This window comes from Podarcis liolepis, assembly GCF_965112155.1.
Source record: "Podarcis liolepis genome assembly, chromosome: 1".
In the NCBI taxonomy this organism is placed as follows: Eukaryota; Metazoa; Chordata; class Lepidosauria; order Squamata; family Lacertidae; genus Podarcis; species Podarcis liolepis.
In genome coordinates, this window is record NC_139554.1 from 135,159,691 (window position 1) to 135,182,030 (window position 22,340).

General features: G+C 43.6%; 1 protein-coding gene across 2 annotated transcripts; it reads left to right on the top strand.

The window, feature by feature from the left end:
• Positions 1-1,077: 1,077 nt before the first annotated feature.
• SUCLA2 (succinate-CoA ligase ADP-forming subunit beta) lies at positions 1,078-21,475 on the top strand. Of its 2 annotated transcripts, none has more exons than XM_083474158.1 (11): positions 1,078-1,518; positions 6,975-7,152; positions 7,775-7,874; positions 8,384-8,546; positions 10,664-10,792; positions 13,107-13,245; positions 14,081-14,242; positions 14,335-14,477; positions 17,622-17,742; positions 19,221-19,309; positions 21,221-21,475. In XM_083474158.1, exons 1-11 carry the CDS (start codon positions 1,426-1,428, stop codon positions 21,293-21,295), a joined length of 1,392 nt encoding a protein of 463 aa, XP_083330284.1. In that variant the 5' UTR covers positions 1,078-1,425; the 3' UTR covers positions 21,296-21,475. The 2 variants fall into 2 exon arrangements, with proteins under 2 accessions (XP_083330284.1, XP_083330285.1); XM_083474159.1 differs by lacking the exon at positions 1,078-1,518 and adding an exon at positions 2,417-2,467.
• The last annotated feature ends 865 nt before the right edge of the window (positions 21,476-22,340 follow it).

Consider the following 22,340-nt stretch of genomic DNA (forward strand, 5'->3'; position numbering starts at 1 on the left):
GGGCGGGGGCGGGAGAGAAAAGGGGTCGCTGTTTTTCTGCGTCGCCCTGAGTTTCGTAGTACTGCAACATTTTTATATGCAGCTGTTGTTGTTTTGTAAAATTGGTAACTGCTTAAGTTGCTCTACGTACATCATGCGTGTATTTTTATATTACGTGTATGGAGCTGGAGTAACAAGAATGAATGGGCAGTAGCCAGGGTTTATGTTGGGGAGGGCAAGTTTCATGTTGGGGGCAAACGGGGATCAAACCTGCAACCATAGCACCACCCTCTTACCAACCGAGATAGTAGCAGCATTTCATGTACCTTATATTTATTTATAACCCGTTTTTCCAGCTCACATATAAAAGTAGGGGAGGCGGGTAACAATCATAAAAAATACAGTTTGCTGCACAATTACAGGTACACTAAGATGTCTCATAGCGTACCTGTACTGCAAATAATCTCTTCTGATATATATCCCTTTATACAGAGTAATAATCTACTAGCAAGTCAACACATTTTGCATAGCCATTTTGCCATGATTCAGACCAAAGGAGGAGCACACATTAAATAAAATTTAATAAATAGTAATAAATCTATGACCTTCAAAATGTGTTTGAAGGGGGTTCGGGTTTTTTATGTATTTTGTGTTCTCATTTTGTATTTTTATGTTGTGAACCACCCTGTGATCTTAGGCTGAAGGGTAGTATACAAATTTAATAAATAAAAATAATTAACAAAACCAGATGTCAGGATGCTTCTGGATGCCTGCTGTTTGTGGAGAGATCATCCTGATTTGTTTGTGCAAAGTCAGGCAAAGTTACAGCCAACAAGCGTGATCCCACACTTTCCAATACATTTCCCTGTCACTTTCCTTATTGCAAAAGGTCTCATAAACTTTTGGGGAAATGGGTTTTTTGTTTTTTAAGCGTTCCAAAGCAGCTTTAATTATGCAGCCTCGATTTGCCAGCATGAGATTGAATCCCTCCTGAAAATAGCGACCCTCTGGAAGCGGTCCCAGCTTTGAAGCAGTCCTGCGGCGAGGGGGAAAAGCCGGAATAGTGCGGCTGGCGCCGGTGTTGCTGTGTGGACGCTGCGCAAGGACGGAGCAGGAGCCCTGCCGGATGAGGCCGGGGCCGGAGCCTCCCACCAGACGCCTGCGGGGAACCAGCGAGCAGACGGGGATCGGGAGCATCGGCGGAGGGCGGAGCCTAGTGGCCCAGCGACAGCCCCGCCCCCGCCCTGCATTCGCCGCCTCCTCTTGGAAAGCCGTCCCGTGGCAGGGAGTTCCGCGGGCTGCCTAGGGCTCGACAGGCGGCGCCTGGCCACGGCCCAGCCCGGGGAGAGCAGCGGCCCGCCGGACCCAGCGCGTCTGCGCCCCCGTCCGCCTGCTGCCGCGCACGCGCACTGCCGCCGAGGCCAGACCTGAGGGAGGAGGTGGATCATGGCCGCCTCCATGATGGGCGCCCGGGCGGCGGCGGCGGCGGCGAAGCAGCTGCTGGGCTGGGGCTGCGCGGAGCGGAGAGCCGCTGCCAAGGTGAGCGGGGCCGGGCCTCCCCCTGCTCGCCGCGTCCGCGGAGGGAGGACGGAGCGAGGGGACGGGCAGGCCGAGGCGGGGGCAGCGAGGGAAGGTCACCGGGCGCCTCAGCGACAGGCCTCCGGGGCGGAGCCAGCGGGAGTCCTTCCAGGGCCCCCGGGGGGAGAGCCCTCGGAAAGGGCGAGGATCGGGACGGGCCTTGCCTGGAGAGGCGCCCGGCCCCGCGCAGGATCCGCGACTCGCCTCCCCTCGGGGCCGGGGACAGGGAAAGGGGGCTCCGGCTTCGTCTCACCCCCCCCCAAACTCAGAGAGGCTGCCAGCCAGGGCTGACATATTTGTAGAGGAAGAAAGCAGTGAACCGGTCTTCGCGTACTTGGGATTTCCTTTGCTTTCTTCCTGATCGTGCATCACCTTTAGAGCTTGTATTTCTGAGGGCCTCACATCAAACAGTCAGATGATGCTACTGTTTCTGCTGGAAGCATTTACTGCACACATCTCAGCCTCCCACCATCCTGCCTGTGTAATATTTATTTATTCAGAGCGTTTGCTCCCTGCTCCTCAGCCAAAAAGGCTCCTTGCATGGTTTACATACAGTCAAAGAACAAGGCAGTTCCTATCTGTAGACTTAACAATCTAAAAAAAGCAAAAAGACACAAGAGAAAAGGATCAGCGAGGGAAGAGGAAATGCAACAGAGAATTCAGGCACCAGTTTCTAAAGAGCTGCTCCCATCATGACCAGCTGGCCCAGTTCAAGGGGCAGGAGGTGCCCGAGGGAGCTGGGCCTCCAGCAAAGTGGGTGAAATGAGCCCTGCTTCCTGCCTCTTCCGCTAAGGCAGCTGGGTGCCATAGCTGCCCCCGGGTGACAGCTGAGAGGAGACCTGGTGGGGCTGGGCTGTCACCGCAGAGCGATGGCATGAACTCTGACTCTCAGCTCTCCCACTGCTGGAATGCAAGTCTCTGTGGTGTGTCATGAGCTAGTACCTTGAGATGCTGTTCCTCCTGTTTGTAGCAACTTTGTGGAGGCTCTTTTCTTTCTCCATTTTGGCTTTATTTTGATTTAATAAATATAGACACGGTGTAATATGTTGTGTGTTGTTTATCTGAGGTTTGTATTTACCTATTTTATCTGAGGTTTGTATTTACCTATTTTAAAGATCTGTTAAGGAACAGATGATTGTTGTTATGTCCTGATATGTAAAACCACAGAATTCAAAGAGGTTGTACTTTTCTCCATGACTGTTGTGCAGGCTGTTGAGTAAGTGTTATGCAGATCTCAAGCAGTCAGTCCCTTAGTACAGTTCTGGGAAATTGGTATTACAGATTGAAGTAAAATGTGTTAACCTTGGTCACAAACTTTGAAGTATAATTTATGTTCTTAATATCAGAGTTACTGTTTTCTATGTGGCTGTATCTTTTTATTAATTACAATACCTTGGTGGTGGCTTTTGGTGGTTCTTTTTCCCCTTAATGAATTTTTTGCAATATAAACAGACCCAATACAATGGTACCTATGTATTAAGCATATCATAAATACAGATTACATAGCTGCTGCTAAAAGCTGTAAATGAAAGTGGCAACCAAAATGTTTTCTTTGCCTGTGTGGTTGGATTCTGATACCAGTCAGCGCATGGGTAACCAGCATGGTGCTATATAGATGTTGCTGGACTCCAGTTCCCAACAGTTCTGTCTGTGGGCCATGCTGGCTGGACTGTGGTGCCCAGGGCTGATGGGAGTTGGAGTCCAACAGGCTCTGGACGGCACCATGTTAGCTATCCCCAGTGTTGTAAATAAAAATATGCCCTTTTCCCTTATGGGGTATCCAAGAGCCCATATAGAGTCCTTACATAGGTTCCCTATTGGTAGGAGAAAATAACAGAGGCCAACCAGAGAATATTGAGAAGCAAAGCAGCTAGTAAGCTGGATCTTTATTGATCTGTTGCAACAGGGTGCTCCCCTCACACGCAGGAGAGGAAGAGGACCTCCAAAAATGCTGTGCAAGGGCTTATAAAGACTCTTGAAATTCCCATCCTCTAGAATCAAGACCACCCCCAGAAACATTATGCATTCATCACAGAAGGGGTGTAACCTAAGACCACCCCTCAGATACATCCTAGAAAAGGCGGTCTGAAACAGAACATTTGCATGTTGTTTTTCTCCTGTCCCAGTTTATCTCCTGTCTGGCAAGTTACTTGACTGGATTGCCTGGGGAGCCTGGCCATTCTTTTGTAGTGGTAAAATACTTATTTCCTGGGCCAGGTCACAGGCTCACACCTTAATCATATCTTAAATGTGTCCTTAAGACAGGATTTGTGAGGAAAGAGACAATGGGGAGACTTTTCCAGTTTGACCTTGCAGGGAAAACATTTGGTCAGTTTAGGAATCAAAATGGTTCCAGGTTGGCCTTCCTGTGTTGATCTATGTATGTGCGATTATGAACAGTACCATATATCTAAGACCATAAAATTCCTATCACACCAGTAATATGGAAGCTCTTCAGGTGATTTGTTTTCCCACTGAATATATGCCATTTCATTAATAGGAATGGGGCTCATTATACCTGTTCCTGTTTAGCGCTCATGGCTCTTTTCACACTGATTCTCTTTGTGCCAATTCTTGGTCCACTCTAGCAGTGCAGGCTCAACCATGAACTCAACAATGCTGTTGGGCTTTAGTTGAAAATGTTGTGACCAGTGTTTTTTTAAAAAAAACTTTATTCACAATAGCCAACGGCCATAGCAACATAAAACAAGCAATATATACAATTTAAAAGACAACAGTGGGTAAAAAGGGCAATCAAATGACCAAGATTATCGTTCAGATAGTGGCCCTTAATCTCATTGCACCCTCAATAAACCTAGCAACTTTTGCTGTTGTCTGATCATTTAGATCTGATAAAAGAAAGAACAATGTAGCTGCAGACGGGCGGCCTGGGATGGTAAGTAGGAGTGGGGTGATGATCTCATTCCTCAGATCTTTATAAAGGGGACAGGACAGTGTTCAAAATTAGCCAGGTGCCAGGCATATTTTGCACCTGATGATCAGTCACTTGTGACCAAGAGAAGCTGCCTGGGCGCCAGGATGGTGCCTGACATCTCCGCCATCTGGAGGTGCAGGCCTGGGGATCATTGGATCTTGACAGTTTTCATACACTAATGCCACATCCTGTAGAATTCTATCAGTTATATTTTATCTGCACAATCAGAATGAATTTCAGGAACAAAAATGTTTGAGCAGGAGCAGTGAACAATGTTATACAGTATTTAATTGATGTAGCTTGTCTTCACTTACCCCACTGCCCTGCTCACAGTTGTGTTATGAAACAGAGGCTGGAATAGGCCGATATCTATGTGGACTGTCCCTGCATCAAGTGACTTTTCTTTTTTAAGTTATCCTAACTCAAGATTGTCATCTGAACTAGCCATATGTTTAATGGAGTTGTCTTGCCCCCAAATGGCAACTAGGCATTACATTTTGGTTTAAGGAGCCATTTAAGGAGTCCCTTACCTTTCCCGCCCTGACCTGGCCACAGTGATCCATGCGACGGTCACCTCCAGGCTTGACTACTGTAATTCGCTCTACGCGGGGCTGCCCTTGAAGCTGTCCCAGAAACTCCAGCGGGTACAGAATGCTGCAGTAAGGCTCCTCACGGGGTCTCTGCCATGGGAGCATCTTCACCCAGTGCTTTTCCAGCTGCACTGGCTCCCGGTGGAGTACAGGGTCAGATTTAAGGTGCTGGTTTTGACCTTTAAAGCCCTTCACGGCCTAGGACCCTCGTACCTACGGGACCGCCTCTCCCGGTATGCCCCACGGAGGACCTTAAGGTCCATAAATAGCAACACCCTAGAGGTCCCGGGCCCTAAGGAAGTTAGATTAGCCTCACCCAGAGCCAGGGCCTTTTCAACACTGGCTCCGGCCTGGTGGAACGCTCTGCCTCATGAGACCAGGGCCCTGCAGGATCTGATTTCTTTCCGCAGGGCCTGTAAGACAGAGTTGTTCTGCCTGGCCTTTGACTTGGAGCCAATTTGATTCCCTCCCCCCCTTTCTCCTCCTGTGATGAGGCTGCATTTTAATATTTTAATGTTTCAATATTTTAATGTATTTTAATCTTGTTTTTAAGTTGTATTCATTCAACTTGTTTTTATTATTGCTTGTTAGCCACCCTGAGCCCGGCCTTGGCTGGGGAGGGCGGGGTATAAATAAAAATTATTATTATTATTATTATTATTATTTGGCACCTAGCTTATATATCTGACTTTCTAACACTGTGACTTATTTAGACTCTAAAGCAGATAATCTGCCCCCAGGCACACAGTGACAGAAAAGAATGGCATTCTAAAACATATTCATAGAATCATAGAATTGGATGTGACCCCAAGTGTCATCTAGTCCAGCCCCTACAAGGCAGGAATCTCAGCTAAGGCATCCATGACTGATGGCCATGCACCTTCTACTTAAAAACCTCCAATGAGAGAGAGTCCACAACCTCCCATGGGAGTATGTTCCACTGTCAAACAGCTCTTACCGACAGAAAGTTTTTCCAGCTGTTTAGTTGGAATCTTTTCTTGTAACTTGAAGCCATTGGTTCAGGTCAGACCCTCCAGAGCAGGAGAAAACAAGCTTGCTCCATGTGACAGCCCTTGGGTTATTTGAAGACAGCTATCGTATCTTCTCTCAGTCTCCTCTCTTCCAGGCTAAGCATCCCCAGCTCCTTCAACCATTCCTTATAAGGCTCGGTTTTCAGACTCTTGATCATCTTGATTGCCCTCCTCTGCACACATCCCATCTTGTCAATATCCTTCTTAAATTGTAGTGTCCTGAATTGGTGGTCTGACCAAGGCGGAATAGAGCAGTACTATTACTTCCCTTGATCTTGTCACTAGACTTCTATTGAATGCAGCCTAGAATAGTATTAGATTTTTTTTGCTGCTTCATTATACTGTTGACTCATGTTAAGCTTATTTCTGTCTTGTATATTCTAAAATATGATTTGCAATTGCTTTAAGATTGTTAATGTCTCCTCAACATAATAAGCAGTACTGTGGTACCTCGGGTTCAGAACTTAATTCATTCTGGAGGTCCATTCTTAACCTGAAACTGTTCTTAACTTGAAGCACCACTTTAGCTGCCACCGCACCACCACCATGCAATTTCTGTTCTCATCCTGAAGCAAAGTTCTTAACCTGAGGTACTGTTTCTGGGTTAGCAGAGTCTGTAACCTGAAGCGTCTGTAACCCGAGGTACCACTGTATTGCTTTGCCATTTTTCTCCCTGTTTGATATATTTCATTATTATTTACATACCCCCCATCCCCTTCATCTCAACCAGAGGGTCAAGCTGCTGTGCCTTGGCTGTGCCACTGTAAAAAGATCGCGTTTTGGTTGTTTATATAGTAAAGTATGTAAACTGTAAATAAATGAAGCCTTGTTAAACTGAAAGTCGTGTTCCTATTTTCCTAGGTATTCAGTGGAAGACAAGGTTTGTTTCCTAGCTATGTGTTCCAAGTGCAGCAACGAAGGAGCTTGTCGCTGCATGAATACTTAAGTATGGAACTATTAAAAGAAGCTGGCATTTCTGTTCCATATGGATTGGTTGCAAAGACACCAGAGGAAGCTTACAACATTGCAAAAGAAATAGGTATAGAACTGAAGTCTATAGATGTAGTAAATGTTTTCTTTTTGTTGTTTGTTTTAGAGACTTAATAGGTAGTGATAAAACTGCTTACATTTTTCAAATTCTTACTTCTTTCTCAATTTCTGAGATCCTACAAAATCACTGTAGGAGAGAGAATACCATTCAGAGATTTGTCAACTGTGAAGTACTTAGGTGTACTTTTTGACATTAGTTATGTTACTGACACTTTCCAATTGTATATACTACTAGTCATGCTAATTTATAGCCTGTTCCTCTGCTGCATTGCAAGGCTCCCTGAATTAAAAAAAAAAAAGCATTTTGTCCTCCTTGCTTTGGGTCTATCCCTTTTTCCGGTTCCCTCAGGTCAGGGCTACCAGATATTACACTGTAATATCCTCTGCTTCTGATACCAGGACCCAGGGTGAGATTATTATTTTACTTCAGTACAAGAGTTTTGTTTAGGCCCAACATGCTGTCAAAGGCCCCTGTCTTGGCTACTGCAAAGAAGCTTTTCATTCTCTTTTCTAAAACCTAGATCTGCCTAGGTTAAAAAAAACAACCCTCAACTAGTATTTGTACATTATTTAATTTGAAACAATTCTTGTCTACCCTCCTTCTATTCCAGGTACAAAGGACCTTGTTGTAAAGGCACAAGTTTTAGCTGGTGGTAGAGGGAAAGGAACCTTTGAAGGTGGCCTTAAAGGAGGAGTGAAAATAGTATTTTCGTAAGTTGAGCTTCTAATTAATTAACACAGAAAGCAAAAACATTAATAGCCCAGGGGCATTTACTATGCATAACTATTTACTAGAATTGTTTCAGTATTTGTACTTTTAGAATGCTTGAAATATTACTTAAACTTCAGCAACTTCATTTTGGGACTTTGATCTCTTTTTGGTATAGTAGATTAGATAACATGGATCTTAGGGTGATCTAGTATTTTGTGAATACTTTTTTATTTTATTAGGGGACAGGTCACCCTACAACTCTGAAAAAGAGGCCTGTTTGCCTTTAGAGTGGCAATTTTAAGAAGAAATGTTTGTGGGGATAATAAATTAAATTCTTTGGGGAAGCAAACTCTTATCTGACAGAATAATACTTTAATAATTATTTTAATTGTGTAATATATTTTATTCTGTTTCATGTATTTTATTCTGTTTAATGTGTTTTGTTTTGTTTTGTGATGGCTTTGGCTACACAAATAAATAATATTAATAAATAATATTTATTTATTAGTCCAGAAGAAGCAAGAGAGATTTCCTCCAAAATGATTGGGAAAAAACTGTATACAAAGCAGACAGGAGAAAAGGGCAGAATATGCAATCAAGTGTTTATCTGTGAGCGCAGATATCCCAGGAGAGAGTACTATTTTGCAATAACCATGGAACGATCATTTCAGGTGAGTAGTTTATTTTGAGGAGAAATGCTTTTTACGCCAGTACGTTTCCGAGCACAATTCAAAGTGTTCGTACTGACCTTTAAAGCCCTAAACGGCCTCGGTCCAGTATACCTGAAGGAACGTCTCCACCCGCATCGTTCACCCCGGACACTGAGATGCAGCGCCGAGGGCCTTCTGGCGGTTCCCTCACTGCGAGAAGCCAAGTTACAGGGAACCAGGCAGAGGGCCTTCTCGGTAGTGGTGCCCACCCTGTGGAACGCCCTCCCACCAGATGTCAAAGAGAACAACAACTACCAGACTTTTAGAAGACATCTGAAGGCAGCCCTCTTCAGGGAAGCTTTTAATGTTTGATGCATTACAGTATTTTAATATTTTGTTGGAAGCCGCCCAGAGTGGGTGGGGAAGCCCAGCCAGATGGGCGGGGTATAAATAATAAATTATTATTATTATTATTATTATTATTATTATTATTATTATTATTATTATTATTATTGAGTTTAGTGTTTTTGGTTGGGACAAAGACTTTTAAGCTGTCTTCAGAAGGATAGTTAGTAGAGCAAAACATAGATTATACAGTCAAACCTCTGTTCCTGAACAGCTCTGTTTTGGAACGTTTAGGTTCCCGAATGCCAAAAACCCAGAAGTAAATGCTCTTGTAACCAATCTGAAGTCGTGCCTCAGTTGTCAAACATTTAGGAAGCCGAAGTGGCTTTCGGTACGGTTTATGTTCAACAACCGAGGTTTAACTGTAGTACCCTAGTTCTCAATCTGGGCAAAATCTTTTGTTTTTGTTTTTCTAGTACGTATTTAAAAAACAACATTCTGCTATCAAACATTGTCAGTGTTATTTACTATAGTATGAAGCAATTAGGTGCCTCATAGGACATATGAATTGTAAGGTGCTCGGTGACAGAAGTGTTTATTAATATAAGGTTTTGATTAGATATCTGAGCATCTCAGATTTTTAGAGGTTTTCCTTCTCTGCAGTAGCCTTTAGTAAATCCCCAAATAGCTTCTTACCTGTATAAGTTTCTTACCTGTATATGAGTCCTTTCAAGAGAAATACCATGCATGCGTCTGTGACAAGTTCTACAGCAGCCTTTTGGAGTCCTCTTGAGGACAGCAGCTGAAAGGGGCCTTTCCTAGAAAATACTGGGTGCATTTTAAACCATTATCTTTTCTTTTGTGCTTAACAAGAGTGTAAATAAGAGCACAGCTTTAGGGACATGAATAAGATTTTAAAATACTTAGACTTGAACACAATTTTTCATTTTATAGCCTACCCTGGCATAAATGGAGCCAGGCTGGATTATGAGTGGTAGCAAATTTGGGGGGGCTAACTGGCCGTGGTAGTGGAGAGCAGGAGAGGTTCTTCTTTGGCTTGGATTAAAATCATTTTCGCATAAAATGTAAAACTACAGAATCTGTTTCAAAGTCTTATCTTACGCACTGCATGTTGGTACTAAACCTCCAATGTCTCTGGTTGTCTTCCAAGAATGAATTGATAACAACATAAAATGCTTTAGGAGTTTCCCAAAGTGCTGATCACGACTAATTTCTTCTAAAAATATACTGATTCCTACTGGGGGTAGTGGTGCCCACTTTTTTTAGTAGCTTGTTTCGCTGGCCAGTCGTTTCGGGGGGAAATATTAGATTTGAGTTCTACTCTGCCTTTCTCTGAAAGTTCACAAGCACATAAATAAGAATTTCTTGTGCAAATGATATAACCACCTTTCCCAACCACATTCATTGGAATATTTTCAGACAGCTGCTTTTTAGAAGGTAGTTAAGATATGATAGCAAGAAAGACTCGAGTCTCCAGGACTGAATTAGGGGCCTGTAAATTTCCAGCTGCCACACCTATAGTTTTTTTATTGACTAATTGATAACCTTTACCTTTCAGTCAACCGGCACTCAAATAGCTGGTTGCCAACCAGGCTATCATTAATGAGTTATTCTGTGTTTCTAGGTTTTTCTAGGCGTATAATTGAACACTCACTTTCTATGTAGTATCTAATTGTATAGTTTTCATATTCAACCCACAAGTGTGTAACAAAATTACTTTAATATTTTGGGGATTGTAAAAAGACCTTGTTGAAAAGTGTTTCTCTTTTCAGGGTCCTGTACTCATTGGCAGTTCCCAGGGTGGTGTCAATATTGAAGATGTTGCTGCAGAGAATCCTGATGCCATAGCTAAGGAGCCAGTTGACATTGTAGAAGGCATTCAAAAGGAGCAGGCCGTCAGGGTACTGAAATATGCATTGTTTGTTCAGCGACAGCTTCTCTATAACATGTACACATATGGTCTGTTTAACTAAAAGATATAACACTGGATCTTCAGGTTCTTTAATGGTTTCGATTTAGAGTTGTGCAGAGAAAAACCCCGTGGGGTGAATGCTGCTGCGAGTAGAAATAGGTGAGGAGGATATTTTTGCTCCTTCCTCCTCTACTCCCCCCCCTCCACCTTGCTCCAGCAGCCTCCTGTGCCCCTAAACATTTGCTCCATAGAGTTTTCACCAGGCAAAAACATTCCTCTTCAACCAGCCCCTGCTTTTTATGATCTAGGACCTTTTAGATGTGTTTTTGTTCTTCTTATCTGGTTTTAATTTTAAGTTGCTTTGGGTTGCCTGTGGAAAAAGCAGCTAATAAAACTAATAAAATAATAAAAAACAATCTAGTCCAACTCCTTGCAATGCAGGAATCTCAACTGAAGCATTGATGATATGCTAATCTTCTCTGTATTGTTCCAATTTTAGCATATATGCTGCTGGCGTATACACTACAGCATCCATGACAGTTGGCCATCCAACTTCTGCTTAAAAGCTTCCTCTGAAAGAGAATCCACCAGTTTCCAAGGGAGTCCATTCCCATCTCAAACACCTTTTACTGTCAAAAAGTTCTTCCTGATGTTTAGTTGGAATCTCCTTTTGTAACACAAATTCATTTGTTCAGGTCCAACTCTGGAGCGGGAGGGAACAAGCTTGCTCCATCTTCTATCTGACAGCCCTTTAGATAAATGAGGATGGCTGTCATATCTCCTCTCAGTCTCCTGTTTCCCAGGATAAACACCCCCCAACTCCCGGAACCATTCCTTAAAAGGCTTGATTTCCAGGCCCTTGATCATCTTGGTTGCCCTCTTCTGCACATGGTCCAACTTGTCAATATCCTTAAACTGTGGCACCCAGAACTGGAGACAGGACTCCAGGTGGAGTCTAAGCAAGGCCAAATAGAGCAGGACTATTATTTCCCTTGAAAAAGCAAGACAACAGCAGTCATATAGTACAGTACAGTACAGTACAGTAATGGTATTATGTTAATTATATTCCCTGCCTTTTCTCCTGACAGAGACTCAGGGTGGTGTTAGTGTTAATTCTATCAATGTTTATTTTATGTTTTATTTTTTAAAATGGTTGTGTTTCCTATGTTTTAGTGGTTCTTATTTTTATCTGTAAGCCAGCTTGAGTCCCTGTCAGGGAAAAAGGTTGGGCATAAATAGATACCGTATTTTTCGCCCTATAGGACGCACTTTCCCCCCTCCAAAAATGAAGGGGAAATCTGTGTGCGTCCTATGGGGCGAATGCAGGCTTTCACTGAAGCATGGAGAAGCTATTAGGAAGCTATCAGCAAGCCTGGGGAGCCTGCGGGAGTTCCCGCAGGGCTCCCTAGGCTGCGGATAGCAGCCTGCTTGCCTGGAGCGCGGGCCACGCCAAAGCAGAGCGCCCCGCGCTTTGGGCAGACATCCACAGCCTAGGGAGCCGTGCGGGAGTTCCCGCAGGGCTCCCTAGGCTGCGACTAGCAGTCTGCTGCGCGGGGCGCACTGAAGCAGAGCGCCCCACACTTCGGGCAGATATCCGTGGCTGGGGGGGGGGAAAATAATTTCCCCCCTTTATTTCCCCCCCAAAAAACTAGGTGCGTCCTATGGGCCGGTGCGTCCTATAGGGTGAAAAATACGGTATATAATACAACAACAACCGATTAACCTTCACTAGGAGTGGCCTAATTCCACCCATGGATGATTCCATCTTGCCCACAGAACCTCTCGGTCTTGGCTTTGCTCCGTCCACCGTGTTGACTTCAGGGAGGAGCTTTTTTTCCTTGTGGCTAGCAGGTAGATACATTTAATTGTAGGCATGGAGACCCAATCTTGGCGGAGAGGCAGGAGGGTTCTTTATAAGTCTTTGCTCCCTACTGTGGTTCAGATCACCACAATCCCTGCAGTCCCTGCAGTCTGTCCTCCTGTTTGGTTCAATAGGAACATTTATTCCAATACCAATAGCAGACTTAGAGTCTGAGGAATGCTTGTGTCTGGATCTTTGTAGCTGGGGGGAAAGTTAAAGCCCCCCCCCATTCCTTGATGTCATATTCTAGATCTGAATCTTCCACCTCCCCAAAAGAGGGTGGTTGTGTGTAGGTGCGTAGCAGAGTGGCTCACTTGGGGAGGGGGATGGTTTCCCATCTCTGGCTTATATGTAAGGTAGTTTTAAATGTGCTCATTCTTTCTGAGTTTTCTTGTTTTTGATTGATAAAGGTTCCTTCTGTGTTTTTGTTTTCCAATTCCAGCTGGCCAAGAAAATGGGGTTTCCTGCTAATTTGGTAAACGAAGCAGCTGATAATATGATTAAGATTTACAACCTCTTCATTAAATTTGATGCTACTATGGTAGAAATTAACCCCATGGTTGAAGATTCTACAGGGATTGGTAAAGTTTCTTTCTTTTGGAATTGTTTCACTTTGAAAACTTAATTGTGGAATTTATTAACTTAATTACAAAATAGGATATCTGAGTTTTTGCTCTTGTTTTATTAAGAGGATTTAAAAACCCAAAACAAAACCCCAAACTAGATTTACCCTTTTAAGATGTGTTTTGGCATTGTCCAAAAGCGATCTTATGCTTTAAATGGATCTACAAACTGCAGTGAGAAGACATTTTTAGGACTGTCAGTTACATGTACCGTGACAAGATTAAGAAATTTGGTCAGTGTACCCCTTAAATGTGCTCAATCTGATTCCTCTCCCTCTCTTTTTTTTTGGGGGGGGGGGAGGTTGGTTCTTCCGAGTTAAATCAGTTTGGCTTTCCCATTTGTACCCTTTGTATAGGAGCCTCTTCTATGCACACCATTTTCTCTGACTTTCTTGTGTATGTTCTTGGCTTTGGGAAGAAATACCATAACTTTGATGGTCTATACATGTAGCAGGATGAGGTGAAAGAGTGTAGTGCATCCCTTCAGGTTCCAGATGGGGGAATGTCACTCCTGAATTTGACTACTGTAAAAAGTTCCCTGCATGTACAAAACCAGCACAGCAGGCAGGAAACTTATTATTGCACACCAGAGAGCATGCAAGGCTTGTTTTCTGCTTTCAGGGAATTTGCATGTTATGGGACATTTAGAACACAGTATCTTCTTCATGTTAAACTGGCTCAGGACTCTGCTACCTTAATCTGCACTGTGTTAGGACTAGCCCACATAGATAACTTGGGAAGTTACTGTTCTTAGCATTAAGGGGTCTAAACACAACTTGTTTGTTTTTCCAAGTGATGTGTATGGACGCAAAGATAAATTTTGATAGCAATTCGGCTTATCGTCAGCAGAAAATATTCGACCTGCAGGACTGGACCCAGGAAGACCAGCGAGACAGAGATGCAGCCAAAGCAGATCTCAATTATATAGGATTAGATGGAAGCATCGGATGTCTTGGTATGTTGGGCATGGTGAATGCTGTATATAGGAACTAAAGGTGCAGCAGTGCCTCCAATAGTTACTGTTTTCTTTTTCTGCCCCTCTTTCAGTGAATGGCGCTGGTCTTGCAATGGCCACTATGGATATAATTAAACTTCATGGAGGCACCCCAGCAAATTTTCTTGATGTTGGCGGTGGTGCTACAGTGCAACAAGTAACAGAGGCCTTTAAACTGATTACATCAGATAAAAAGGTAAGAACACAGTTGCTATTTAGAGTTCTCTGTTTAACCTGATGTTTAATTAATCAAGTATTGCTGCTAGTCAGAAATGCAGGTTACTGTTTCTCCTATGAGCAGGCATCTTCTTTCAAGGAATATCCTAACCTCTAAGTACAGTCCTGTGCTAGTTCCGTTGATGTTGAGTGTAAGTTAAAACTGCACGGTAACTTGAGCTTTCGGGTGGCGCTGTGGGTTAAACCACAGAGCCTAGGACTTGCCAATCAGAAGGTCGCTGGTTCAAATCCCCGTGATGGGGTGAGCTCCCGTTGCTCGGTCCCCGCTCCTGCCAACCTAGCAGTTCGAAAGCCCGTCAAACTGCAAGTAGATAAATAGGTATCACTCTGGCGGGAAGGTAAACGGCGTTTCCGTGTGCTGCTCTGGTTTGCCAGAAGCAGCTCAGCCATGCTGGCCACATGACCCGGAAGCTGTACGCCGGCTCCCTCGGCAAATAAAGCGAGATGAGCACCGCAACCCCAGAGTCGGCCACGACTGGACCTAATGGTCAGGGGTCCCTTTACCTTTAACTTGAGCTTTAAAAACCTTTAGTATTTTTTTCAGGTTCCATTAATTTTAAAAGTTTAGACTTTAGGTGGAAATAAGACTTAGCTGAAACTAGGTAGCCAGGGATATAGGAACCTCTCCTTGAGCTAGAGGGTAAATTAACTCAAACTACCAAATAGATACGCAGCTAAAAAGGCAGCAAGGGTGTATGCCAATGATTGTCACATGTGCAGCTGTCTGCCTGTTGGACAGAAGTGATGGATGTGTGCTTGGTGCAATGAGCCCCTGTCCCTTAGGGAATGAGTTAGAGGAAAAAGCAGTAAGAGGTAGCATGATAGAGGTGCTTGGAATTTGCCATAGTCTGGAGAAAGTTGATAGAGGGAAAAAACTTTTTCTCCCTCTCTCATAATACTTGACTGAGGGACATTCAGTGAAACTGAATCCTGGAAGATTCAGAACAGATAAAAGTAAGTGCTTTACACAGTGCATAGTTAAACTATGAAATTTGCTCCCACAAGAGATAGTGGTGGGCAGAAATTTCAGTGGCTTTAAAATGAGGATTAGACAAATTTATGGCTGTCAATGGCAGTAGGCTGACAAACAGGAGAATGCCATCATGTCCAAATGCCACGCAGTTGCCTGAAAACAGGCAATTGAATTGCACCCTCTCTTTTTAAAACCCTTTAAAACATCTTTGGGATAAGAAAACTGTATGAGAGCCCTCCCTCCCTCTCCATCTGCTGGCGAACATCTACCATCTGAAAATCTGTGAATGCCACTTTGTTGAGGAGATAATACCCACAAAGCAGGAGTGGCAGATGAAATTAGTGGAATACACAGAATTAGCAAGCTCAACCAGCGAAATTAGAGAGCAAGAAGAGAAAATTTTAAAAGAGAAATTGAAGCCATTTCTAGACCACCTTAAAAACCATTGTAAAAATGTTAGAACTTTAATCAGTTTGAAGTAAGCTCAGCAGTTAAAGTTTATAATGAGAAGAATTTGAATGTTTAAATAGTTAGAAAAAATAGAATATGCAGCAGGAATTGGAAATTTAGGGAGCCATGGATGGGAAGTTGATGGAATAGAATTATGGATTGATGTAATGTATCTATTCCCCCCCTTCCCCCCCTTCCTTTTTATTCTTCAGTCCTGTATTTTGTACTCTTATAAATTAATAAATATTTTTTAAAAAAACCACTTTCTGTTGCTGGAAAAAACAGAAAGTAAATGAATTGTTAAACTATCTAAAGGAAAGCGAAAGATTGATTTATGGTGGACAAGAGAGATTATAGAAATTCCGTTATCTTTTTTTTTTTTTTTTTTTTTGCTTCCTGCCACCTAAAGAATTCGAGAAATTGAAAGTGGAGTAATTATCACTAGCCATGAGAAAAAGAATTTGTTTTGAGATAACAGTTGCAGCTGCAGAACGTCAATACTTTGGTTTTTAATGAAGTTATGTTGAGGTGAATTGAGTGGCTAATAATAACCAAAACATTAAAAGTTTCCAACATGGTAAAAGTACTTTTGGATCAACCAGTGACTGTTGGTATTGTTCAGCAGTTGATAGCTGGACAATTAAAAACAATTAGATCAATGTTTGATGAAGATAAAGAAAATGAGCCAGATGATGATGCAAAAAAAAAGGAGCCAGGGGAATATGAGGTAGAAAATGGAAAGGGAGAATACACAGAGGCCCCAGATCAAATTGATGAAAAGTTGGGAGGACTGGATCAAGAAATAATCAATGGAAGGAAGCAGATGGTCACATGGAAATAGAAATGACCTCCATACAAGGATTTAGGGAAGAAGTAGAATGCCAGAATAGCTCTGCCAACTGTTGCCTGATGCCGTAAATCAGAAGCGGGCACGAGACTTGATGGCACTTAACTTTTATTGCTTAACACCCAGAGAGTCAGCACACACACACACACACACACACACACACACACACTTCACAGGAGCTAGGTTTCCACCCCCACCCACCCCCGTTCTTGAGCTGTGAAAGGGGGAGGGGGAGGGCCCAGAACAGAGCTCTCTTGCAGAGCAGGAGATGCAGCCGCTGCTCTTTCCCTATCAGAGTCGGTGCCCACATCAGAGTCTCCTTCACCCCCAATCTCTGGCTCCAATGCTTCCCTGCTGGTTCCCTTACTCAGTGGCTCCTCTCTGTCTGTCCCACCAGTCTGAATCACAGCATAGCTGCCTTGGTTTAAGGTGGGTCAAAGTAGGTAAAAACCCTGACTGTCCCATTGGGCTGGGTCTCTCATGATGGCTCCCTCCTAAAAACTGCTGCCTCTGTGTCTTTTTCTAAGGCAAGATATATTTCCAAAACCCAGTGTTATGAACTGCATTAGTTTCAAACAACTTAGTCTTTTGTATGTTTGGACATGTGGTGATGTCTGCCAAGTATAGTTGCCTAAAACTATAAATTCAAAGGTATTAAGAAAAACATATTACCAATTATATGCTCTTTTGCAGCCACATAATTGCATAATGTCTACAAATTAGCAAACTGTTCAACGATCTTCCTTTTGCAGAACAGGCATTATTTTCTTATCAGAAGACAGAATGAATCTGTGCTCCATTATGTTTACAGTTCTATGTACTTTTTTACACAGGTGCAAGCTATTCTGGTGAATATTTTTGGAGGCATTATGCGATGTGATGTGATCTCACAGGGAATAATTATGGCAGTAAAAGATTTGGAGATTAAAATACCTATTGTTGTACGGTTACAAGGTGAGCATTTTACAATAAAAGAATCCTAGGATTGTAGAGTTGGAAGGGATCCCAAAGGTCATCCAGTCCAACCCCCTGCAGTGCAGGAATCTCAGTCTCGGCTCTGCCGCTCAGCTAGTCGCAAACCATGTGACTGCAAATCTCAGCTTGGTTGCTAGGTGGCACCCCTGAGTCACAAAAAGCCACTGGTGATGGGTTAATTTCGAATGCTGCTTCTGCATGCTTTGCAGTACAGAATATAGAAAAGCAGAGTCTGTAACACAATGAATAATCTTCTACAGCTTCTCTTAAATCTGTAGCTTTTATAATTGTACAGCGTCCCTTTTACTGTTGAAGTTAGACATTCATTGACATACCACAAGCTTATATTTTCCTCCTATATATGAAGATATATCAGTCAGTGATGCTAAAAATATAGACTTAAGCACTGGGGGTTCATTAATGGAATCATAGAATTGTGGAGTTGGAAGAGACACTAATCCAACCCCCTGAAATGCAGGAATCTCAACTGAAGCATCCATGACAGATGCTTAAAAACGTCCAAGGAAGGAGAGTTTATTATTACCAACCAGGTTATATTTACCTTCCTGTATTAAAAGCTCCAGTTTGTCTTGCTTGTTTCCCATACTCTGTGCATTTGTATAGATACAACTGAAACCATGTGTTGTTCCCTCCAGCTGCTTCTTTCTTGTAGCTTCTTGCCCTTTAGCAGGTTTCTGAAATGCCACCTTATTTTTTGTGCATAAATGCAGCTATTATTCAAAATACCAGGTGTTCTTCTGTCATTTGTAATGTTGTCTCCCTCCCCCTTGAAGATCTAGTTTAAAACTCTCCTGGTCAGGAGAGTTGCTGAATCCAAATTATCTTAGTGACTGGTTTCCAGATGTCACCAATGTTTAGTAAGGTTTGAATTGGTAGCAGGGGGTGAAGGGGACTGGCAGGGGTGTGGCAGAAATTGATGGATTCCTGAGTACTCTGGAAAATTTTCCAATGGAAAAAGCGGATGGTCCTTCCAAAGCTCCTTTCTAATGGAGAGTTGAGACAGGCAGTGCCTGATCACTCCTGAGCATTCTTTCCAGCACTGCAGTGCCCGATTAACTCCTTGGCATTCTAGAGAGCTATGTGCTATGAAGAAGCTGGACAAAAACTGGAACATAAGTGGCACAAATCTCACTCTGAAGTTAGCGGAGCAGAGGTTGGTGCACATACAATTGCCTACCATGCCGCAGTAAGGGCACCCAAAACTGACAAAGCTTTTGCCTCTTGGACAACTGGACTCCCACTCTAGCCTTAAAATATATTGCCATATGATTCTGAAAAAGATTGGTTGTGAGGAAAGAGAAGCATGGTAGCTACTTCAGTCAAGGCCACACTGTCTGTTGTGCCAGTTACTATGTCCTGTGTTCAGAGTCAAGTGTTTGGATAATATTGACAGAAATAACCTGTGAATCCTGAAATATAAAATCTTAACTATGTAGGTACACGAGTTGATGATGCTAAAGCTTTAATAACAGCCAGCGGTCTGAAAATACTTGCCTGCGATGACTTGGATGAAGCTGCTAAAATGGTGAGCTAAAATTTATTTGTATAAATTCTTGCTGTAACATATATTTGATAGGCATTGTTAACTTACCTAAACATGATGAAATGGCACTCTTAAGCTTTCAGTGTTATAGAAGAAGAAGAAGAAGAGTTTGGATTTGATATCCCGCCTTTCACTCCCTTTAAGGAGTCTCAAAGTGGCCAACATTCTCCTTTCCCTTCCTCCCCCACAACAAACTCTCTGTGAGGTGAGTGGGGCTGAGAGACTTCAGAGAAGTGTGACTGGCCCAAGGTCACCCAGCAGCTGCAGGTGGAGGAGCAGAGATGCGAACCCGGTTCCCCAGATTATGAGTCTATCGCTCTTAACCACTACACCACACTGGCTCTCCTGGCTAGGATTCTTCACATACTGTAGTATACCGCAAAATGTACGAATGCACAGTCAGGTGGCTGTAAGAATCTAGTCCTGTTAAGGCTTTCCGTATGATCACACATCTGTCTGGCTTCACAACATCCCTGCTCTATGCCTGCTGCTCACCATGTTGGAGGGCAAACATCTGAAGCAGGGAGCCTTCTGTGCTTGCGGAGGCTCCCTGTGCAAGCTGAACCACTGAGTAAACCAGGGGTCCAAATTGTGCAGGGAGCCCCCACTGGCATAGAAAACTCCCCGCTGCAGGTCATAGAATCATATAATTGAAAGGGACCACAAGGGTCATGTAGTCCAACCCCTGCAATGCAGGAAACTTTTTTGCCCAACGTGAGGCTCAAACCCACAATCCTGAGATTAGTGGTGTTTGACTTCCCAACCCATGGAGGGCAGCATCTGTCTACATCTGTTCATAATCAATATACTTATAACTAGACTCCTACCTTATTCAGGATAAGAGACCATGCAATCTAGCTGTACATGTTTTTAAATAATACACATATAATTATGTAAACTGATGTATGCATAGTAACTTAATGATACTCTGTGAAGCAAGTGCTTGAGGCACAACCCTTTTTTGCTCTGAACAGTGTCAGAGGAGGAGTTTGTTAGGTGGCTCTGAGGGAAAGTTGGAGATCACAGGTAGAGTGAATAGACAGCTTAGAGAGAGAAGTGGATGAGAGAATTACAGCCTTCCGTCCTACCTGCTACAGTGGTAAAGCCTTGGAATACCCCTGGCTGGTCACCTTGGCAGGTAATGGAGCACTTGATGCCACAGCCCCATGGATCTCCTTCTTTGCACACCTTGATGGCACGGATGCTGGACTCGTTCAGGCCAGTGCAGACAGTCATGCTGCCTCTCAAGCCGTCCAGCACAGCCAGTTTCTCTTGCACTGGGGGAACACATTCTGCTTTTTAGCTTTCCCACCTTGAGGAAGAAGCTGTCTTGTGTTGGGGGGCCTTTCACTCAGACTGAACCTCTGCTTGCTTTCAGACCACCTTCCCCCCCTCTCTCAGATCACCTTCACTTGCTCTTCATGTTCCCATGTCCTGTGCACACCCAGCCAAGGAGGACAAACGGACAATAGTTTAATTTTTTATTGACAAAAGCATGCACTTACAGCAGCTCCCAAGGTGCCCAGAATCCACACGCATGCTTCTGGCAACGATGTGGCTAACATTACTTTCCCAGGTTCAGGCCTGGCAGAGCTGTTCCAAAGGGACCACATTTGGCCCCTGGGCCTAAGGTTGTTCATCCTTGTATATATTAAGCAGTCAGATGACTTCATCTTTCGGTGGAATAGACTGATATGACTTCCTTTCTGAGCTTTTGTTACACTCTGTAAGCTATTTCTTCCATCTGACGTAGCTGTAACATTTTGCAGTTATTCATACTGTTAATTACCCAAATTACTTTTTATTTGTTGTCATTTCACCTGTACTTGTTGAAGATTTTTAATATCTTATGGAAACAAAATATCTCAAGGTGATTTTTGTTTTGTCTTTTAGGTTGTGAAACTCTCTGAAATAGTCACCTTAGCAAAGCAAGCTCAAGTGGATGTTAAGTTTCAGTTACCAATTTGATCAGACATGTAATGGTTCATGTTCCTCAAACCCTTGTTGTGTTCAGCTTTCTAAAATACTGTTCTATTATTTCTTCTATTATGTATGTGAAGATTTTACTTGCTTGATAGGCAAGCTTGTATCACCTTCCTGTTAATATTCAAAGTGTTTGCTGTAATAAAAAAAAAAGTTAAATACTTAGTTGCAGTCTCTCCTTCAGTTACAGCTACAGGAACAGATGCTCTTCATATGGGGAAATACAACCTTGAGGCTGAAAATGTGTGTTCCAAATAAAAAAATAAAAAGTCCAAAGCTTGTGTTGATCTCGTTGAAAAACTTAACAGTTAGGCTTAGTAACGTATTGTTGGCACTTGTCTCAGGAGACAATGGAGTGCACCTCCAGGGGTGAAGTCAAACTGCTGCATTAGCACTTCACTGCCCAGAAGTATCTGCTGGGCAACTTTTAAGAGAAACAATTCATGTAGCACAGAATACTATGGTAATACAGTGGTGCCTCGCAAGACGAAATTAATTCGTTCCGCAAGTCTCTTCGTCTTGCGGGTTTTTCGTCTTGCGATGCACGGTTTCCCATAGGAATGCATTGAAAATCAATTAATGCGTTCCTAGGGAAACCGGCTTCAGACCAGGTCCGGGGACAGTCTGTCCCCTGACCTCTTCTGAAGGCTGGGGGGGGGGGATAAGGGCTTTTCTTCCCACCCCCAGCATTTTAAAAAACCCCGGGACAGCGGAGGACTTCTCCGCTGTCCGGGGCGATCTTAAAATGCTGGCAGGCGGCATTTTAAAATCGCCCCGGACAGCGGAGGACTTCTCCGCTGTCCAGGGCGATTTAAAAGCCCCTGGGAAGGCAGGCAGGGGGGACAAAGACTTTTGCCCCCCGCCAGCCTTCAGAAGGTGTTTCCGCCCCCCCGCCCCGCTTCGGAGCACCGTTCCGAAGCGGGGCGGTGGGGGAAGGTGTTCCCGCCCCCCCGCCCCGCTTCGGAGCACCGGGAGAAGCGATCTCCCCGCAATCCCTTGCTTCAAAAGAGGTCCGGGGGCAGCGGGGAAG

Excerpts from the sequence above, each read along its gene's own strand:
- SUCLA2 (XM_083474158.1), top strand. The coding sequence starts at position 1,426 with ATGGCCGCCTCCATGATGGGCGCCCGGGCGGCGGCGGCGGCGGCGAAG. Across the intron at positions 10,793-13,106 it reads AAAAGGAGCAGGCCGTCAGG|CTGGCCAAGAAAATGGGGTT; the intron begins GTACTGAAATAT and ends TTCCAATTCCAG. Across the intron at positions 13,246-14,080 it reads TGAAGATTCTACAGGGATTG|TGATGTGTATGGACGCAAAG; the intron begins GTAAAGTTTCTT and ends TGTTTTTCCAAG.